Source organism: Ailuropoda melanoleuca, chromosome 6 (assembly GCF_002007445.2).
Source record: "Ailuropoda melanoleuca isolate Jingjing chromosome 6, ASM200744v2, whole genome shotgun sequence".
Classification (NCBI taxonomy): domain Eukaryota; kingdom Metazoa; phylum Chordata; class Mammalia; order Carnivora; family Ursidae; genus Ailuropoda; species Ailuropoda melanoleuca.
Genome location: NC_048223.1, coordinates 94,441,154 through 94,460,461, shown reverse-complemented (window position 1 = coordinate 94,460,461; position 19,308 = coordinate 94,441,154). Strand labels below are relative to the sequence as shown.

Below are 19,308 nucleotides of genomic sequence, written 5' to 3'. Positions count from 1 at the left end.
TACCATTCTTGATGTTAGGGAAAACAAGATGTGTAGGTGAGCTTCTGTTTTCAGCGGCTTCTTTCTTCTGGTTAACAGTTGAAATAAAACTGCTAAAAGTGGAAATTTGGCCTTTGGATCCTCTGTCCAAACCCTAAAAACAGAAAAGTTAACGTTGCAGCATAATTCCCACTAGCTATATTTAAACTATTTTATTGGAGAAATCATAAACACTTAAACAGAGATTTTAATTTGATGATAGATATACGATACACAGATAAATATGTAACACTGACTTACCTTTTCTAGGATCAAATTGTTTTAAATATAAAATGAAAATAGTTGTATCGTGCCTACGAATTGATAAAGTTTGGAAATAGGGATATTAATACTATCTTCCTTATAGGGTTACTATGAGGTCTCACTGAGATAAGCATATATGGTAACTGGCACAACTCCTCGTACATTGTACATGCTCCATTCATGTTAATGGCTCTTTTACCTTTGTATTTAGATAACACTATTTTTATGAGCTCCACAAACATTATTTTCAATAGCTAATATGCATGTGATACCTCGCATGTTGATTCATTGAAGGTTTTCTTGTCTTTTGATGCAACTTTAACAGTTCATGTGAAAAGATAAACCTTTTAGAGCTCATTGCTTTCTAAGCGCTGTGACTGACTATACTTTGGGTGTACCAGAATTAAAAAAGATAATGCTAACATAATAAAGACCACAGGTGAAAAACCCACAGCTAATATCATCTCAGCTGGGGAAAAATTGAGAGCTTTTCCTCTATGGCCGGGAAAAGACAGGGATGCCCACTCTCACCGCTGTTATTCAACATAGTACTGGAAGTCCTAGCCACAGCAATCAGACAACAAAAAGAAATAAAAGGCATCCAAATCAGCAAGGAAGAAGTAAAACTTTTACTCTTTGCAGATGATGTGATACTAAACATAAAAAACCCGAAAGACTCCACCAAAAATCTGCTAGAACTGAAAAACGTTGCAGCATACAAAATCAATGTACAGAGATCTGTTGCATTTCCATACACCAATAATGAAACAGTACAAAGAGAAATTAAGGAATCAAACCTATTTACAATTGCACCGAAAATAATAAGCTACCTAGGAATAAACCTAGGAATAAACCTAACCAAAGAGGTAAAAGCCTGTACTCTGAAAATTATAGAACCAAAGAGGTAAAAGCCTGTACTCTGAAAATTATAGAACACTAAGGAAAGAAATTGAAGATGACACAAAGAAATGGAAAGATATTTTATGTTCATGGACTGGAACAACAAATATTGTTAAAATATCTATACTACCCAAAGTAATCTAAATATTTAATGAAATCCCTATCAAAACACCAATAGCATTTTAAGAGCTAGAACAAACAATCCTAAAATGTGTATGGAAACACAAAAGACCTTGAATACCCAAAGCAATCTTGAAAAAGAAAAGCAAAACTGGAGGTATCACAATTTCAGACTTCAAGTTATATTATAAACCTGTAATGATCAAGACAGTACTGTACTGGCACAAAAAAAGAAACATAGATTTATGGAACAGAATCGAGAACCCAGAAATAGACCCACAACTATATGGTCAACTAACTTTAAACAAAGCAGGAAAGAATATCCAATGGAAAAAAGACAATCTCCTCAACAAATGGTGTTGGGAAAACTGGACAGCCACAGGCAGAAGAATGAAACCGGACCATTTCCTTACGCCATACACAAAAATAGACTCAAAATGGAGGAAAGAGCTCAGTGTGAAACAGGAATCCATCAAAATCCTAGAGGAGAACATAGGCAGCAACCACTTCGACCTCGGCTATAGCCACATCTTGCTAGACACATCTCCAAAGGCAAAAGCAAAAATGAACTACTGGGACTTCATCAGGATAAAAAGCTTTTGCACATCAAAGGAAACAATCAACAAAACTAAAAGGCAACCTATGGAATAGAAGAAGACATTCGCAAATGACCTATCAGATAAAGGGCTAGTATCCGAGATCTATAAAGAACTTATCACACTCAACACCAAAAAAAAACCCAAAAAATCCAGTCAAGAAATGGGCAGAAGACATGAACAGACATTTCTCCAAAGACATACAAATAGCCAATAGACACATGAAAAAGTGTCAGGGAAATACAAATGAAAACCACAATGAGATAGCACCTCACACCAGTCAGAATGGCTAAAATTAACAAGACGGAAACAATAGATGTTGGTGAAGGAAGTGGAGAAAGGGGTACCCTCTTACACTGTTGGTGGGAATGCAAACTGGTTGCAGCAACTCTGGAAAACAGTATGGAGATTCCTCAAAAAGTTAAAAATAGAATTACCCTACAGCAATTGCTCTACTAGGTATTTATCCAAAGGATACAAACATAATGATTTGAAGGGGCACATGCAGCCCAAGGTTTATAGCAGCAATGTCCACAATAGCCAAAGAGCCCAGATGTCCATCAACAGAGAAGATGTGGTATATATACCATGGAATATTACTCAGCCATCAAAAAGAATAAAATCTTGCCACTTGCAACGACATGGATGGAACCAGAGGGTACTATGTTAAGTGAAATAAGTCAGAGAAAGACAAATAGCATTTGATTTCACTCATATGTGGAATTTTAGAAGCAAAATAAATGAGCAAAGGGAAAAAAAGAGAGAGAGAGGCAAACCAAGAAACAGACTCTTAACTATAGAGAACAAACTGATGGTTACCAGAAGGGAGATGGGTGAGGGGTTAGGTTTGGGTTAAATAGGTACAGGGGGAGAAACAATAATGCTCAGCACTTAGGGATCCAGAGGTACATATAACAGTGCACTCTTCCTATAGCACAGAATCTATCCATTAACACACTTTCTACAAAATAATAACTGTAAAGTCCATAATACGTAATTCATCTGTATTTTATAATTATAAACAAAATATTACCAGGGCAATGTTCAGTTATAGGGCTACCTCAGGGTTTGTTCTCGGCTCTAGCTCTTTCCAGCTTATAGATGCTTAATAGAATACAACTTCTTTCTTAATATTCACTCCCTTAATCTAAAAGTAATTTCTTTGCTTTCACAATAGTTTCCTTTTCCTCTCCTCCTTCCTAATCCACTGAACTGATTTCCATTTGCCTTTTCAGAATCAGCTCATATACCATGTAGCAAAAACGTTTACGATTACCAAGGACTGACTCTCCCACATTTCTTACTCTCTCAGAGATAAGTGGGACCATCTGATTCATTCTCATGGGGCCCTAAGTAGAAATGTTTGCTTACTGACTAGATTTAGGCTCAGTGAAGACTGATCAATATTTCTGTTAGGATTAGGCTACATGATCCAGCTATTAGACATATTGCCTAGGTAAAACAGAGTAATCTTCAAATAGATGTAGGAGATGAATCTGGTTTCAGAATCATAAACAGTATCATGTAGGGTCTTGTACAAAACCTACAATGTGATGAGTGGCTCAACAAATGACTATTCCTGTGTAACAGCGTAGTAAAACAAGTCACTTATTGAGTAGTTGCTATAGGCTTGGTGCTATATTAAGCACCTTAATGTACCATTCCTATATGTATTTAAACCCCACTTTATGAATAAGGAAATTGAAGTACCAAGCCCAAGTTCACAGAGCTGGTAAGTGGGAATTTAAATTCTGAATGACCCTGAGTCTGTACCCTTAAATCATCATATATCCAAGTTTCTCAATATAGTAGCTATTGCTTATTTAGAGTATATCCTGTGACAGTAGGTACATTACACATATCAGCTTGTTTCTACAACAACACTTTGTGGCTATTATCTTCTTGACTTTTACAGATATATGCTGAATGAAATTCGATAGCTTTAGTAGCAACTCAAGTAAGCAGAGGAAATTGACATAAGGAGAAAAACTACATGTACTTTAAGGAAATGAGGTCCTAGCAATCTAGGAAAGACTCAATATTTTATTTTCCTACTTCTTCCTCTACCCCTTCTCAATAAAAGAAGGTCCCAAAGAACATAGCTTCGTTCACTTGTGGAATCTCTGAATAATATAAAGTAACAAGTAACTGATTCAATCAACAAATCCATTCAGCAGCTATCAATTCTAATCTCTAATAGATTTATAATATAGATTCCTGAAGAGAGAAAACTGGAGAAAGAGACAAGATAATAATATCTAATATTTTTCTTGGTAAATTACATAATCTGCATAATCTTGGTAAATTATAGCAATATACTCAAATTCACAGAACTAGTATGTTCATTAGGAAAATGAAATAAAAATAAACTATACATTTGAAAAAGTAAATCATTTCTTATTATAAATATTAGGATACTTACATAAGAATTTTATTACCTACTAGGGCCAAGTTTGCTTACTTGCATGTTTTGTTCTATAGAACATCTCAAATGCTAGTGTGAATAAATGCCAAATCTGATGCACTATGTATTTTGTTTATACATAGCAATTAATAAAAATAACCAATTTGTAAAATGAGATCAATGAATGGCCTCTCAGGAATGGAGCTATATTGACCTAGCTTTAAATATCTGCAATAATTTAATATACCAAGGGCGGTTTTTGTTTTTTCACTGATAACTGTCAAAGACAGTTAACTGTTATCTAAGACTGAGCAACAATACGATTCAGGGAGCGTGTGGTTGAAACAGAGAATCAGAAAGGGAGAACAGCCCAGTGAGATGAGACTGGAAAGATAGGCAGAAACCGTATCGTGAAGCCCTCAAGCTATGGAGTAGAGATGCTGTGCTGGATGGAAGGAGAAAGGGAAAAATCACTGAGGACCTCTAAGCAGGGAGTGATATGATCATATCTGTTTCTTAGCAAAATTACTCCGTCAGCAGTGTAGAGAAGAGGCTAGAGGGAGTAAAACTAGAAGCTAAACCAGGCCTCAGAGAACCTTTGTATCAGAGGAAATAAAGTCTAAACCAAGACGACAATAGGAATAGGGAATGAAGAGTCATGGAAGGCTGGGCCAAAGCAATGGCAACAGGTAAGAGCTACTTCAGTTCCAAATGTGAAGCATAATGAGAATCACAGAACCCTTCCATAAATTACAAAATAAATAACATAAAATGCTTTATTTCAAAGTTCAGGAGAACATGCACATTTTGACACCTCACTATAAACAAGGGGGTATATGATTTAAGAGTATGTAAAATTCTAACCTGGGTTTTATATGAATATGATTTCTGAGTGACCGGAAAAGGAATCAATGCTCACTAGGCAAAAACATGTTTCTCGTGCCAAAATAATGGATTTTTTCCTAACTGACAGGGTTATCATTATGCCACTATTACGTAGCAATTGTTGTGCAAAACTAATATAAGGCCAGAACTGTGGGAAATACAGGCATACCTCCTCCTATTACTCTTTATAACGTTTCGCAGATACTGCATTTTTACAAATTGAAGGTTTGTAGAAACCCTGAATCAAGAAGTCTGTCAGCACCACTTTTAAAAAGCATTTGCTTACTTTGTGTCTCTGTGTCACATTTTGATAATTCATGCAGTATTTCAAACGTTTTCATCATTATTATTATGGTGATCCATAAACAATGATCTTTGATGTTACTATTATAATTGTTTTGGGGCACCATGAATCACACCCATTTAAGATGGCAAACTTAATTGATAAATGTGTGTGTTCTGAATGCTTCATGGACCGGCTGTTGTCCCATCTACTTCCTTCTCCATGGGCCTCCCATTCTCTGAGACACAACAATATTATTCAATTAGGCCAACTAATAACCCTACAATGGCCTCTAAATATTCAAGTGAAAGCAAGAGTTGCATATCTCTCACTTTATTTCAAAAGCTAGAAGCGATTCAGCTTAAGGAAGAAGATACACTGATATATGAAATAAACTGAAAACTAGGCCTCTTGCACCAAACAGCCAAGTTGTGAATACAAAGGAAAAGTTCTCGAAGGAAATTAAAAGTGCTACTCCAGTGAACACACAAATGATAAGAAAACAAAACAGCCTTACTGCTGATACAGAGAAAGTTTGAGTGGTCTGGATAGAGGATCAAACCAGCCACAACATTTCCTTAAGCCAAAACCTAATCCAGAGCAAGACCCTAATTCTCTGCAATTCTATGAAGGCTGGGAGAAGTGAGGAAGCTGCGGAAAAGTTGGAAGCCAGCAGAAGTTGCTTCATGAGGTTTAAAGAAAGAAGCCAGGTCCATAACACAAAAGTGCAAGGGAAGCAGCAAATGCTGATACAGAAGCTGTAGCAAGTTACCCAGAAGATTTAGCTAAGTTAATTCATGAAGGCAGCTGCACTAAACAACAGGTTTTTCAGTGTCATTTCAGATGAAATAGCCTTCGACTGGAAGAAGAGTCATCTAAAACTTTCATAGAAAGGAGAAGTAAATACCTGGTTTCAAAAGACAGGCTGATTTCCTTTCTAGGGGCTAATGTAGCTGGTGATTCTGAGTTGAGGCCAATGTTGTTGACCATTCTGAAAATTCCAGGGCCCTTAAAAATTATGCTAGATCTACTCTGCCTGTGTTCTATAAATGGAATAATAAAGCCTGGGTGACAGCACATCTGTTTACAACATGGTTTACTGAGTATTTTAAGACCACTATGGAGACCTACTGCTCAGAAAAAAGATGCCTTTCAAAATATTACTGCTCATTGACAATGCACCTGGTCACCTGGGAACTCTGATGGAGATGTACAATGAACTGAATGTTGTCTTCATGCCTGCTAGCACAAAAACCATCATGCAGCTTATGGATCAAGGAGTCATTTTGATTTCTAAATCATATTTAAAAAATACATTTCATGAGGCTGTAGCTGCCCTAGATAGGAATTCCTCTGATGGACCTGGACAAAGTCAAATGAAAACTTCTGGAAAGGATTCACCATGTTAGATGCCATTAAGAACATCTGTGACTCATGTGAAGAGGTCAAAATAGCAATATTCACAAGAGTTTGGAAGAAGTGGATTCCAACCCTCATGGATGACTTTAAGGGGTTCAAGACTTCTGTGGAGGAAGTAACTGCTAATGTGGGGGAAACAGCAAGAGAACTAGAATTAGAAGGGAGCCTAGGATGTGCCTGGACTGCTGCAATCACATGGTGAAACTAACAGATAAGGCATTGCTGCTCATGGATAAGCCAAGCACGTGGTTTCTTGAGATGGAATCTAGTCCTGGTGAAGACTGTTGAATTGTCAAGGGTGGATGCAGATAAGAACATCAATTTAGCTGATAAAACAGAGGCAGGGTTTTAGATGATTGACTTAATTTGGAAAGAAGCTCTAAACTGCTATCAAACAACATCATATGCTGCAGAGAAATCATTTGTGAAAGGAAGAGTCAATTGATGCAGCCAACGTCATTGTTTTATTTTAATAAACTGCCATAGCCACCACCCCGATCAGTCAGCAGCCATCAACATCAAGGCCAGACCCTCTACCAGCAAAAAAATTATGATTCACTGAATGCTCCAATGGTGGTTAAGCATTTTTTTTAGCAATAAAGTATTTTTAATTAAGGTGTGTACATTGTTTTTTAAATATTATGCTTTTATACACTTAATAAGCTACAGTAGAGTGTCAACATAATTTTATATGCAGTGGGAAACTAAAAAAAGTTTGATTTGACTCGCTTTATTGTGATATATGCTTTATGCCAGTGGTCTGGAATTAAACCTGCAGTATCTCTGAGGCACGTATGATATGAGCTGACAAAGCAGATAAAGTATCAATGGCCAAGGAGATATGAAATCCAAGAAAAGGTGATGTGTTAAAAATGAAGGGAAGATCAAGTTTCAAGGAAAAAAATGGTCAGTGATGTTAAACAATGGAGAGTGATTAGGTCTAAAATGCACCTACTAGAGGGGCGCCTGGGTGGCTCAGCCGTTAAGCGTCTGCCTTCGGCTCAGGTCATGATGCCAGGGTCCTGGGATTGAGCCCCACATTGGGCTCCCTGCTCTGCTGGGAGCCTGCTTCTCCCTCTTACACTCCCCTTGCTTGTGTTCCCTCTCTCGCTGTCTCTCTCTGTCAAATAAATAAATAAATAAAATCTTTAAAAATAAAATAAAATGCACCTACTAGAATGAACAACTGTGAAATCCTGGGGACACTGGAGACAACAGATTCAGGGGAATGGTGGTGGCAGAAACTATATGAACTGGACTTGTGAATGAGTGGAAAGTTAGGAAGTGGAGGCAATGAGCAGCAATTGCTCTGTCCAGAAGCTTTACAGAAGGGGAGAAAGGCCAGTGGCTGGAAGGGTACAAAGGTTTGCGGGAAGATACACTGAGCATGTTTCATGGCTGCCAAATCCAATGTTTGCTTCTGTGGTCCCAGAGCATTACTGCTATTCTCTGGGCAGGAATGGCCACAGATGGGAGCAGAGATAGGCACTCAACCAAAGGGTAGCCATCTGTAGCCTGAGTGGCTGCACGTTAGGTGGCCTGGCATAAAGGGCACTGATTCTTCCTAGTACATAATCAGAAGGAGATCTTTCCAGATTTTAGATGAAGGAATATGGAAAAGAGTGCCAGCCAAGAGTGAGAGAACAGCAGAGGCACAGAGAGCGGCCAGTCTCTGTTCCAGTTTGCTTTCCGGTTCTGATCTATGTGTATGTATCATTCCAATAAATCCCCCTTTTTCCTAAGGGAGGCATATATGGCCCGGCTTTCTGTTCCTTGCAATCAAAAGAACTTAAATGAAAAAATCCTTGGTCTACTAAGTCTCTTGTTTTAAGATGGCTATGTTCTTGATACTTTATACTTGAAATGACATGAAACAAATCATGGACAATTTCAGAGGCTGACAGTACACTACAGATTAATAAAAGGAGACTCACAAAATGGCCGTTGTCCCACACCAGCTTGTACAAGAGAAATCTTACACATAACCTAATATTTTTACAAGAAAAAACAGGGCAGCATGTTGTGTCATGGTAAACTAAAAATTAGAGAATCAACTTAAGAAGCTATTGGGTATTGACATCAAACATCAGACTAAATTAAAGGTTAGAGAACATTTCTTTGTAAGTCTTCTAAGAATTGAATCTACCACAATTATTACATCTGGTTTCCTGAGGAGTTTTGGAATGCAATCTAGGAGTCCTACAGAAGGAGAACACTAAGGATGAAGTCCTGGAATGTGGCCAGCCTACAAGCAGTGGGCTGGATGTGTTGAAGAATAGAGTAGCAGGATACCAAACCAGCTGTTACAGATTGAAGATAAGCACAAAGAGGGAACATGAAGGAAAAAAACACCAAGAATTCATTGAGGAAAAAAACTCAAAATATTTAAACCTGGCATAATAAATAATAGACCTAACTCTAGGCAGAAGCTACCACAGGTTCGATAAATAGCAAAAAAAAAAAAAAAAAAATTTATGTAGTAATTACATAACTAATCAAAGATCATATTTCACAAGTACCTAATATGGACCTCAATGGTCGCTTTGACTATTTATAATCACAAATAATTTCAAAAAATATAAATAGAGTATCTGCTCTGCTATTGTTAACATATAATATTGTCAACCTAATTTTAAATTTTTATACAAATTCCTGTTTTTAACCTTTCCTGTGGAATAAACTACACCTGAGTTAAATTTCTAATTTCTTTATCATATTTTTCATCAGGTGTTAATAAGAAGGATATTTGTGGTTTTCCATGATAGCTTTTGTACTGAACACCAAGTTCTATCATATTCAAGATTCTGGTAAAATTTTCCTTGTTCATCCTCTATTCCCCAAAAGCTGCTGTAGAAGATAAAACATTTCTGTTCATATTCTAAACCAATCACTGATAAAAGAATAATATGCTGGCTCTGTTCCATCATGAAACACCTTTTAAAGCCATATCATCTCACTACCTTAGGGTCTTTGAATTAAAATATTTTAAATTGAATTTCTATATCTACAGAATTCATTATTCATAACATATTTTAAACATATTTAACTAGTTTTGGTAACCAACTGGGAAATGCTTGCATTTTAAACTACATCAAGTGAAAATTAATACTACATTCTAGCTATTTGGGTCAACTGGCACAAGTTTTACTTACTGAAGGGACAAACACTACAAATGGACTCTGCACAGAGCTCTGTGAAGTGGTCAGCTCTGGATGCAAAGCTGTCACAGGGATCAGGACATGTTAAATTGTGTTCAGTATCTTCTATTTGAGAGGTACATAATGTATTTTATTTTATTTTTTTAAAGATTTTATTTATTTATTTGACAGAGAGAGAGACAGCCAGTGAGAGAGGGAACACAAGCAGGGGGACTGGGAGAGGAAGAAGCAGGCTCCCAGCAGAGCAGGGAGCCTGATGTGGGGCTTGATCCCAGGACCCTGGGATCATGCCCTGAGCCGAAGGCAGACGCTTAACGACTGAGCCACCCAGGCACCCCTACATAATGTGTTTTAGAAAATGCTCCATACAATAAATAATGATTGGGTATTCTAAAATGTTCAATATAACACTTGGTTAGTTGGAAAATACACTTTTGTACAATAGCTGTCATCAATAATGCCAAATAAAAAGCAAACAAGGAAATTCAACATATGTTATAGTAGTGGTTCTCAAACTTTCTAGTCTCAGGATCCCTTTACACTCTTAAAAATTATTGCATGTATTAATTCCTTTTAAGATAACAATAAACCCATGTATGGAAAATATATTTTCTCAAACAACAACAAAAAATCTTAGTGAGAAGAGTGGCATTTACATTTTGCAAATCTATTTTTTAACATCTGGTTTCACAGAAGACAGCTGGATTCTTCTATCTGCTTCTGTGTTCAATTTGTTGCAATACTAAGTCATGTACCCTTTAGAAAACTACACTCTACACTCAGGAGAATGAGTGGAAATAAGACAAGACAAATAATATCTCAGTATCATAAAAGTAGTTTCGACCTCATGGACGTCTATAAGGATGCAGAAGATAACACTTTGAGGACCGCTATAAGAGGAATAGACAATAATTAAAACTAAGAATGGATTTAAGAAATCTTGGGAGAACAAGAAGATATCCTCCAGATCTGCACTAATACGGCCATTTGCTAAAGGGGGCTACGGAGGACTTGAAATGTGCTAATCCAAACAGATACCTAGTAAGTGTAAAATACACAATTTTCAAAGACGTAGTATGAAAAAGAGGTAAAGTAGTTCAGTTCAGCCAGTGTCTATATTGATTAAATATTGAAATGGTAAATTTCTGGATATGTTGGGCTAAATAAAATATATTATTAAAAGTAACTTTACCTCTTTATTTTTATTCTTTTTGATGTGGCTATTAGAAAATTTTAAATTACATATGTGATTTGCATTGTATTTCTCCTGGACAGAGCTGCTCTAGACAGATGAAAACATATTTTCCTAAACTAGATCCAATACAGCATACAATCTTAGGGAAAAGAAAAGAATTATTATTCTGATTCAGAATATCCCTACATCATTTTTGGAAGAAGGGATTTGCTGGATAGGTAGTGGATTTAAATATGGTATAAAATACACTACAGACAAAGAATAAAAGATATCTGAATGAATAAAAACTGAGTTTCTTGTTTTGGTAATTTCTGATAGACACCTATATCTATATATCTATACATCTATACATAGCAATCTATATTTTGTGCCATACCTCACTGAAATATATTTTTCATATTCAAAGATAAATATTTCAGCAACAGGTTAAGTGCTAACATAATGCATAATGCATGTATCATTAAGTATCAATGAGTCCAAAAACTACCTATAATGCATAGAAAAACTACTTTACAAAGAGTGAGTGGCTTCCTGTGCTATTAAACGAAGGCTACTGTGTCAAAAGACAGGTGAACAAATGTACATTTATATGTTTTAAGTTAAAATAAAAAACATTTAAAGATAGTCTGCTTTACCAACTTTTTATAGAAACTGACCTAAATTACCAGGTAGGGGCATATCAGAGGAGAGGCCTCAAATGTGTTTAGTCTACAAAGCAGACTATTTAAAGCCCTGTAACTGAGTAAAAATACTTTGTTTTTCTTTTTTGTATGTTTTTTCACAGTTCCCTATTAGGATGCTGGGTTATAAAATCAGAAGTGCTAACTTTGCTGGATAGCCTTGCATTAAGATGTGAAAAGTTAGCTACTTCAAGGTGTGAACTTCCCTCCCAAACTAAATAGCACCAGTCCAAGTGGAATTGCTTTCCTGAAGTGATATAAACCACCTCTTTCAAAGGAGACTAGGAAATAAGGATATGGATCCTGAAACAAAATTCTGACACCAAAAAAGTCACAATGCAATTAATATTATAAATAACTGAAAATTAACCCTACTTAATATAAAAGAAATGTTAGTCCTGAAACAGAAAATTCAGTGTTCACTCATCAGGAAGGCAAGGTAGCATGGGAGATTTTATTCACTTATTTTACAACAGAGGAAAAGAAAAAAATTGCATCAATAGATTATTGTTATACAGTAAAATACTACTTTTAAAATGTATGATTTGATGCAATCACAATTCCTCAACCAATTTGCTGTTCTTTAATAAAGACGAGTGGATAAAAACCAAATTAATTTGAAATTAGAGCTTTCTTTAATGACTAGACTCACACTTCAGATAGACTTTTCAATAGTAAAATTTCAATAATTTCTATTTTTAAAAGGCATATTCGTCTACTACAATCATTCCCCAAAACTTGTTTTTTGACTGCTTACCAAAATGTCACTAAGTTACAAATATCAAGTTAGGAACAACTAATTCTTCATATAAGGCTTAGCAGTCTAACATTTTTGCAATGCCAGAAGGAATCCTTCACCCATAGAGTAAACTCAAACTAGAAACAAAACAGAACAAAACAAAACAAGAACAGGAGAAAAAAGCAGGGAAATCAAAGCTTCCCAGAGCTTTCTCAGCTCCACCCACTTCCTCACTTGTCTTCTGTTGATCTTTCTCTACTCTCTCTTCCTCAACTCAAACTAAAAATAAGCAAGCTAATTTCCAAACACTATGCCAAAATAACTTGCTACTCTGGCAACACTAGCTGTACCCCTTTTTGAAGCTCTTTCTTTTCCTCTTCAAAAAGAAATTCACATAAACCCTGGCATACACCAACCCTGAAGAGTTCAGAGAATGCATAATGTCCTTTCATTCAGTGTGTGTGTGTACGCACGCACCCGTGCTCACACACTCGTGCACATGGGCACACGCACATGGTAGGAAAAGAGAAGGAAGATGGGGTGGTACAGGACTGGAGGTTTGATACAGAAGGTTATGAAGGAAAGTACCAAAGCCACAGGACAGAATTAGAAAGGGCGGGCTGGCTTACAAAAAGCTACCCAGCTACAGATGTTGGTTTGCAAATAACAACAACAATAATATCATCACCCAACATTTACTGAGTGCTCACTTTGTCAAAGCTCTTTTCTAAATGCTTTATGTGTATTATTTTTGTCTTCTCACTTACCCTATGAGGAGGTTTCAGTATTACATAGGGCACTTTTCAAGTTTCTCTGGTTCACAACTTACAATGTGTTAGTTGTAATTTTTCTCCAATTGTTACATATAGTCAAATTACTTATGTCCTAATATGCTGAATTAGTTATGAATGAGAGAATAAGCAGGCAACAACATAATGGCTGTGCAGTTAAAAAAAATTGACAAACAGACTTTACAACCCACTCAAAATTAGAGACACCCTGGATATATATTTATATAGCTTTCACCCTCCTTTTTATGTCTCAAGACGCTCAGATTATTTTTCTTTAATGAGATTGCTTTATTTTACACAAAAAATTCATTCATTCATTCATACCATCATTAAAACTGACACTATCAGAATATCCTAGAACACATTTTCTCCTCCATAATAGTTCTATCTCTGGTTAACAAGATTTTGAACAAACTTGTCACTAGACCACATCCTCTTTTCAAAAAGAACAAATATTGCTATAGGTCTAGGTTCTTCGAGCCACATTGCCCTGACCATAGTTACAGTACGTGGAAAAGCATGGGTTTCTGAGTCAGAAAAGTCTCAATTTTAAACCAAGTTCTGCTCCTTACTCACCATTTTACCCTTCAGCGAGGAACAGGTAACCTCTTTGACTCTGATTCCTTTTCTGTGAAATGAGAATACCTTCCTCACCATCATAGTGGTTATTGGGATTGGTTTTGGTTGCAACCTGACTAAACGATAGATACAGGGAAGATGCTTAGCAAAGAGTAGGTACTCAAATCCTGGCTATGATTTATATTACTTATATATATTAAGCATACATATACGATGCATTTTTTATAATACCTGTGGTTTATTAAATTGCTTACAACACCTTTGGCACCACAGCCTTCACTCTCAGCCGTCTCACCTCTTGTTTAGAACATAATGGACAGGGGCGCCTGAGTGGTGCAGTCGTTAAGCGTCTGCCTTCGGCTCAGGGCGTGATCCCAGCATTCTGGGATTGAGCCCCACATCAGGCTCCTCTGCTAGGAACCTGCTTCTTCCTCTCCTATTCCCCCTGCTTGTGTTCCCTCTCTCGCTGGCTGTCTCTGTCAAATAAATAAATAAAATCTTAAAAAAAAAAAAAAAGAACAGAATGGACAAAGGGCATAAGAGCTCACACACATATGTTTATTTGGAATGCTATTGCCTGGATTGCCTTTCGATATAAACATTTTTCTCTGAGATAACTTGTCTGGAAACTGCAAATCCTTTTCTGTATCAGTCTTCCTTCTTTTCCATTCTGTTGTCTAGTAAGGTTCCACGTCATGTGGGTTCTTCCATCCCTTCCAGTTATCACATGGCCACCAACTGAGAGGATGCACCTGTTTATCTCAGGTACCAACTTCAAAGCTCCTTCTTTGCACTCTTCCTCCTCCCCCTCCAGGCTAACTACTGCTAATCACTACCATGGATTTCATTATGTCGTTCCTCTATTTAAGCAACTCCAGTGGCTTCCCACTAATCACAGGAGGGAAAAAAATGCCCATACTTCTGTGCCTAGTGATCTGGCTCCAGCCCCGAGGCAATCTTACTTACCTCCCACAAGTTCCCAGCACGCTTCCATTGGGCTCACTGTATTACTCCCTAATGCTTTTCCTTAAGCCTGGTTCATGTTGTTTTCCGCACTGGAATACTTATCCCACTTTCTTTTGCCCATCCAAATCCTATCATCCTTCAATGGCCAGCTGGCTTAAATAATTACCTTTACTTCAAGGCCTTTCTTCACAGTTCTGCACACATTGATTTCCTTTCTCTGGTCTCCTATAGCGCAAATTGTTTCTATGGCTCATTGTGACTTACACACATTGCTTTGCTTTGTTATGTTTCCATGTGTTAGCCTTGCCTTCTCTGAGGCAGGAATTTTCTTTAGGCCATGTTTTTGTGTTTTCTGTAGCATCTAGCCCAAAGCTAAACATAATAGATGTTTAATAACTGGTAGTTTCATTTTGGCTACTGGCTTCACCAAGCCCATTTATACACACCTGACACGATGTATATGAACTTCTCATTCTTGCTACTGACTTCTACCAAATCCTCTCCACAAACTTTATGCTTTCCCTCAAAACCTTCCCCTCACCTTCCATCTACTTGACAAGTCTTCTGGCCTCCAGTGGGGCAAACTTCCCTTTGAAATCCTAAAATGTTTTCCTCCATTTCCCTTCACCTCCCTGATTTCATTAAATCTAGCTCTGGCTTGAACCCATTTCATTCCTTGCTATCCTATCCTGGGGAGAACTTCCTCCCTCTTCCTGTTCACCTGATTTAAATGTTGAAGTAGACAGTCAAACTCATCCTCACTTGTCGCTATTATTTTTTTTTTTAAGAATTTATTTATTTTGTTTGAGAGAGAGACAGTATGAGTACTTGTGAGAGCCGGGGGAGAGAGAGGGAGACAGAGAATCTCAAGCTGACTCCACGCGGAGTGTAGAGCCCCATGCAGTGTTTGATCCCACAACCCTGAGATCATGACCCGAGCCGAAACCAAGAGTCAGACACTTAACCGACTAAGCCACCCAGGTGCCCTGCCACTATTATTTCTGCTCTTCCTTTGACCATTTTCTTCTTTCCTACTCACCATTTTTTTTCCAATTTCTGTATTATATCAACAACTAGTTTACAATATTCTCCTCCACTCCAATTCGTCAACCTCAGTAAATTCAATGTTCACACCACCACCCCTCTGTATCCATGTCCTGCTTCCAGTTCCTCAGCCTCCTCAACTCTGTGGACTTGCATCACCTCTACACAGCAGCAAGGCCAAACCATGCACCCTGGTGGTTTTCTGAGGTCTCTATCCCGAGCCTCTCGAGCATCTATAACTAGAACCACTTTAACCACCATTTCTCTCAGTTCCCCCACCACCCTTGGTCTCTGCTGTGCCTCACTGATTTAATACATATCTTTCACCAGTCCATTTCAAATGCTGCTCCATAAACTAAGTAGACTTGAACAAATGTAGTTAAAATACAGATTTCATGGAGCTCTTTAGTACATAAAGCGCAAATTTTCAATCTTAGCTACATCTGAGAATTTAAAAGAAGTCTGAGCCCCATCTGCAGAAATTGATTTAACTGGTTTGCAATTGAAACCGAACAATGATGGCTCTAAACGTTCCCCAGGTGATTCTACTGTGCATAAAAGTTTGAAAACTGTGCTCTGAGGTGAGATCTGGGAATCAAGATTTTAATGTTCTACCAGGGAAACTGTGGTCAGTCAGGTTTGAGACCACTGTGTTAGGCACTTTCTGGCTAGAACAGACTTCCTTGACACTTAGGTGGTCTTAGGATCAATCACTTTAGGGCTGCTTTTTCCAGTATCCTCAATCCCACCCCTGCACATTTCCTTATATTTCCAGGCTATAGTCCCAACTCTTCGAGCTTACTTAGGGTCTTCATAACCTGGCCTTCTATTTATTCTAGGGAGCTGTCACTTTAAATTATTTCCAAACTCCCATAAAAATGTAATAGAATGATTTTTGGAAAAAGCCAATAATGTAGGGTTACATTGAGTCATAAACTCAGTCTACATAGAACTATTCACCTGGGGCAAAAAGAATCACTAAAGTGGCCCAAAGAAAAAGTTATTGATGGCAATCAGGTTCCTAAGCAAACCTCCAGAAGCTTCATCTAATCCACGATGGAGGCGGAAAAACAACCAAACAGGCCACAAACTGTCTTTCCCTGTCCCTCCAAACCAAGGCCTTCCCCACCTGCTTGTGAACTCAGACATCATCCCAGCTCTCCTGCCCTCTGGAGGACCAAACACATATTTTATTCAATTTTCTTTAATTCAAGGTTTCAAAAAACTTATCGAACTCTATTCTTGTTTGGTAGTAAAAGTCCATAATATTTTATTCACACTTTTGAAATCCTATAAGCTATTAAAACTGAAAGGTTTTTATAACTCATAGAGTGACAAAACATGTACCTGACCTGAACTCTGACAATCCAACCTGATCTGAACTGATATGAAGCTATTTATACTTTAAGTCTGACTTTACCTCTCTTAGTGTGAACACACATACATTTCACTGCAGAGCTACTGACTGACATGCTTGATTAAGAAGAACTGGCCAGTATCTCACTGTGGATATTATTATATGACATATGTAACGAATTGCCTTTCTAAAATCTGAAAAACTCTGGATTCCAAAACTCTGAACTCCAACGGTTTCAGGAAACAATCTGTAGACCTGGTCCCATAGTATATCAATTTCTCCCCAAATATGTTTTGGGGAGGGTGCTCACTTGAGGACCTAAACCCATTCATATAACTGTTTCTTAGAAGCATATGCATTCATTGTTTTAAACAACTGATTTAGGAATGAATTTTCAAAACACTGTCTTTTTGCAAGTTAAGAACGTCCTGGATAAACTCTGAAAGCCTAGGGTACCAACACAGGAACTGGGTCTGCAAGCAGTTGGGTGACAAATACCTTCAAACCATTTCCCAAAGTGATCCCTAACTGCACACAACTCCAATTTACCATTCAATTGTAGCTATATTTTAATATGTCATTTTATTACTGTCCACACTTTGCTGCACTGATTTAATGATCAGAGCTTGTTCTAACAATTTCCTGTTATCACAGTCCCTAGACATTTTTTAAAAACCTACAGAATCAAAACATTATTCCTAACACTTTAAAGAGTGAGCTATTTTAGTAACTTCTTAGTCATTTAAGAGGGAGGTTTTAAGGAATGAATTGCAAGTAGGAATAAAGAAAATGTATCATGTTCTCTAAACTTTTACTATTTTGTCAAGTACAGATGCATGACAAGTCATGGCCTTTAAATGTACCAAAGCAAACTTTCAAAAAGTATTTAAATGGTATGTCAAATAAAAATCTCAAAAATCAGAGATTAATTTGTGTGTGTGTGCTCCAAAGTAACCAGAGTCATAGCCACCAGTAAAAACAGGGAAGGGGGGCTGTCCCATTACATCATCTGGCAATATGTAGTTCGAAGCCTTAGAGCGCTCTCCAAATAATCCTTAAGAAAATGCAGCTGGGAAATCATCCCTGTCAAGCTTAGATAACTTGAGTTTAAATAAAAGGTTAAAAAAGCCTCTCCACCTTACGTCACATGTCTGTACCGTATGAAAAATAAAACCATCACCGAGACATCTACCTCCCACTATCCTGACAGCAACGGAAAGATCACAATTAAGTGGAACTCGCCGCACAGCTGATCAATCCCGGGGGGGGGGGGAAGGGAAAGAAAATCGAAGAGAAGGGGTTAAATCTCTGCGCCCCAAAGGCAGGCAGGCACCTCCGTGGAAAACCCACTCCGCCCTGCCTGACACCTTGCCCTCACCCAACAGATGATAACGTCGACTCCAAGATGCTGGTCATTTCCTTAGAGAAAGTGGGCCCCCCAAACCAGACAATAACCGAGAATGGGCAGCGGACGCGGCCACCCTAACATTTCCCGACTGTGGAAGGTGCAGCTCGAGAAGTGTTCGCGGCTGTCCACGAGGCACACTCCACTGCAGCCCGGGGAAGGACGGCCTGGCCGCATCTCCGCTGGGGGCCCCGGGGGTCGCCGGGCGCCCCCTGCCTTCCCTCCCGACGCCCGCCGTCGGGGCGCCCCGCTGCCCCCGCCCGGCGCTTACCGCAGCAGCTCCGGCGCCCGCTGACACGATGGGCGGCAGCTTCTCGCGCTCAGGCTCCTTCCCTTTCCTCTCGTCCGGAGCTGCCGCTGCCACCTCCGGCGGCGCGGCGGGCGAGGGCACCCGATCCGCTTCACTCATGTCGGGCCGGGCGGCGGGAGCGCTAGGCGGCGGCGGCGGCGGCGGCCGGGCTGCTGCTGGGGATGGCGCTGCTGCCGCCGCGGCCGCAAGAGGGCT

The 19,308-nt window shown here is 38.5% G+C and overlaps 1 protein-coding gene across 6 annotated transcripts in view; it reads right to left on the bottom strand.

Moving 5' to 3' along the window:
• HECTD2 (HECT domain E3 ubiquitin protein ligase 2) overlaps window positions 1–19,302 on the bottom strand; it is a 77,881-nt gene extending 58,579 nt beyond the window's left edge. For 5 of the 6 annotated variants that reach the window (XR_004626216.1, XR_004626217.1, XM_034662938.1 and 2 more), the window contains exons 1-2: window positions 19,075–19,302; window positions 4–133 (exon numbers count right to left, since the gene is read on the bottom strand). Coding sequence is in view for 3 of the 6 variants with exons in the window: in XM_034662938.1 (XP_034518829.1) it covers window positions 4–133; window positions 19,075–19,212 (268 nt within the window). In the remaining 3 variants the exon portion in view is untranslated. The remainder of the gene's footprint in view (window positions 1–3; window positions 134–19,074) is intronic. The other variant, XM_034662940.1, reaches the window with a different exon arrangement.
• Window positions 19,303–19,308: the final 6 nt, after the last annotated feature.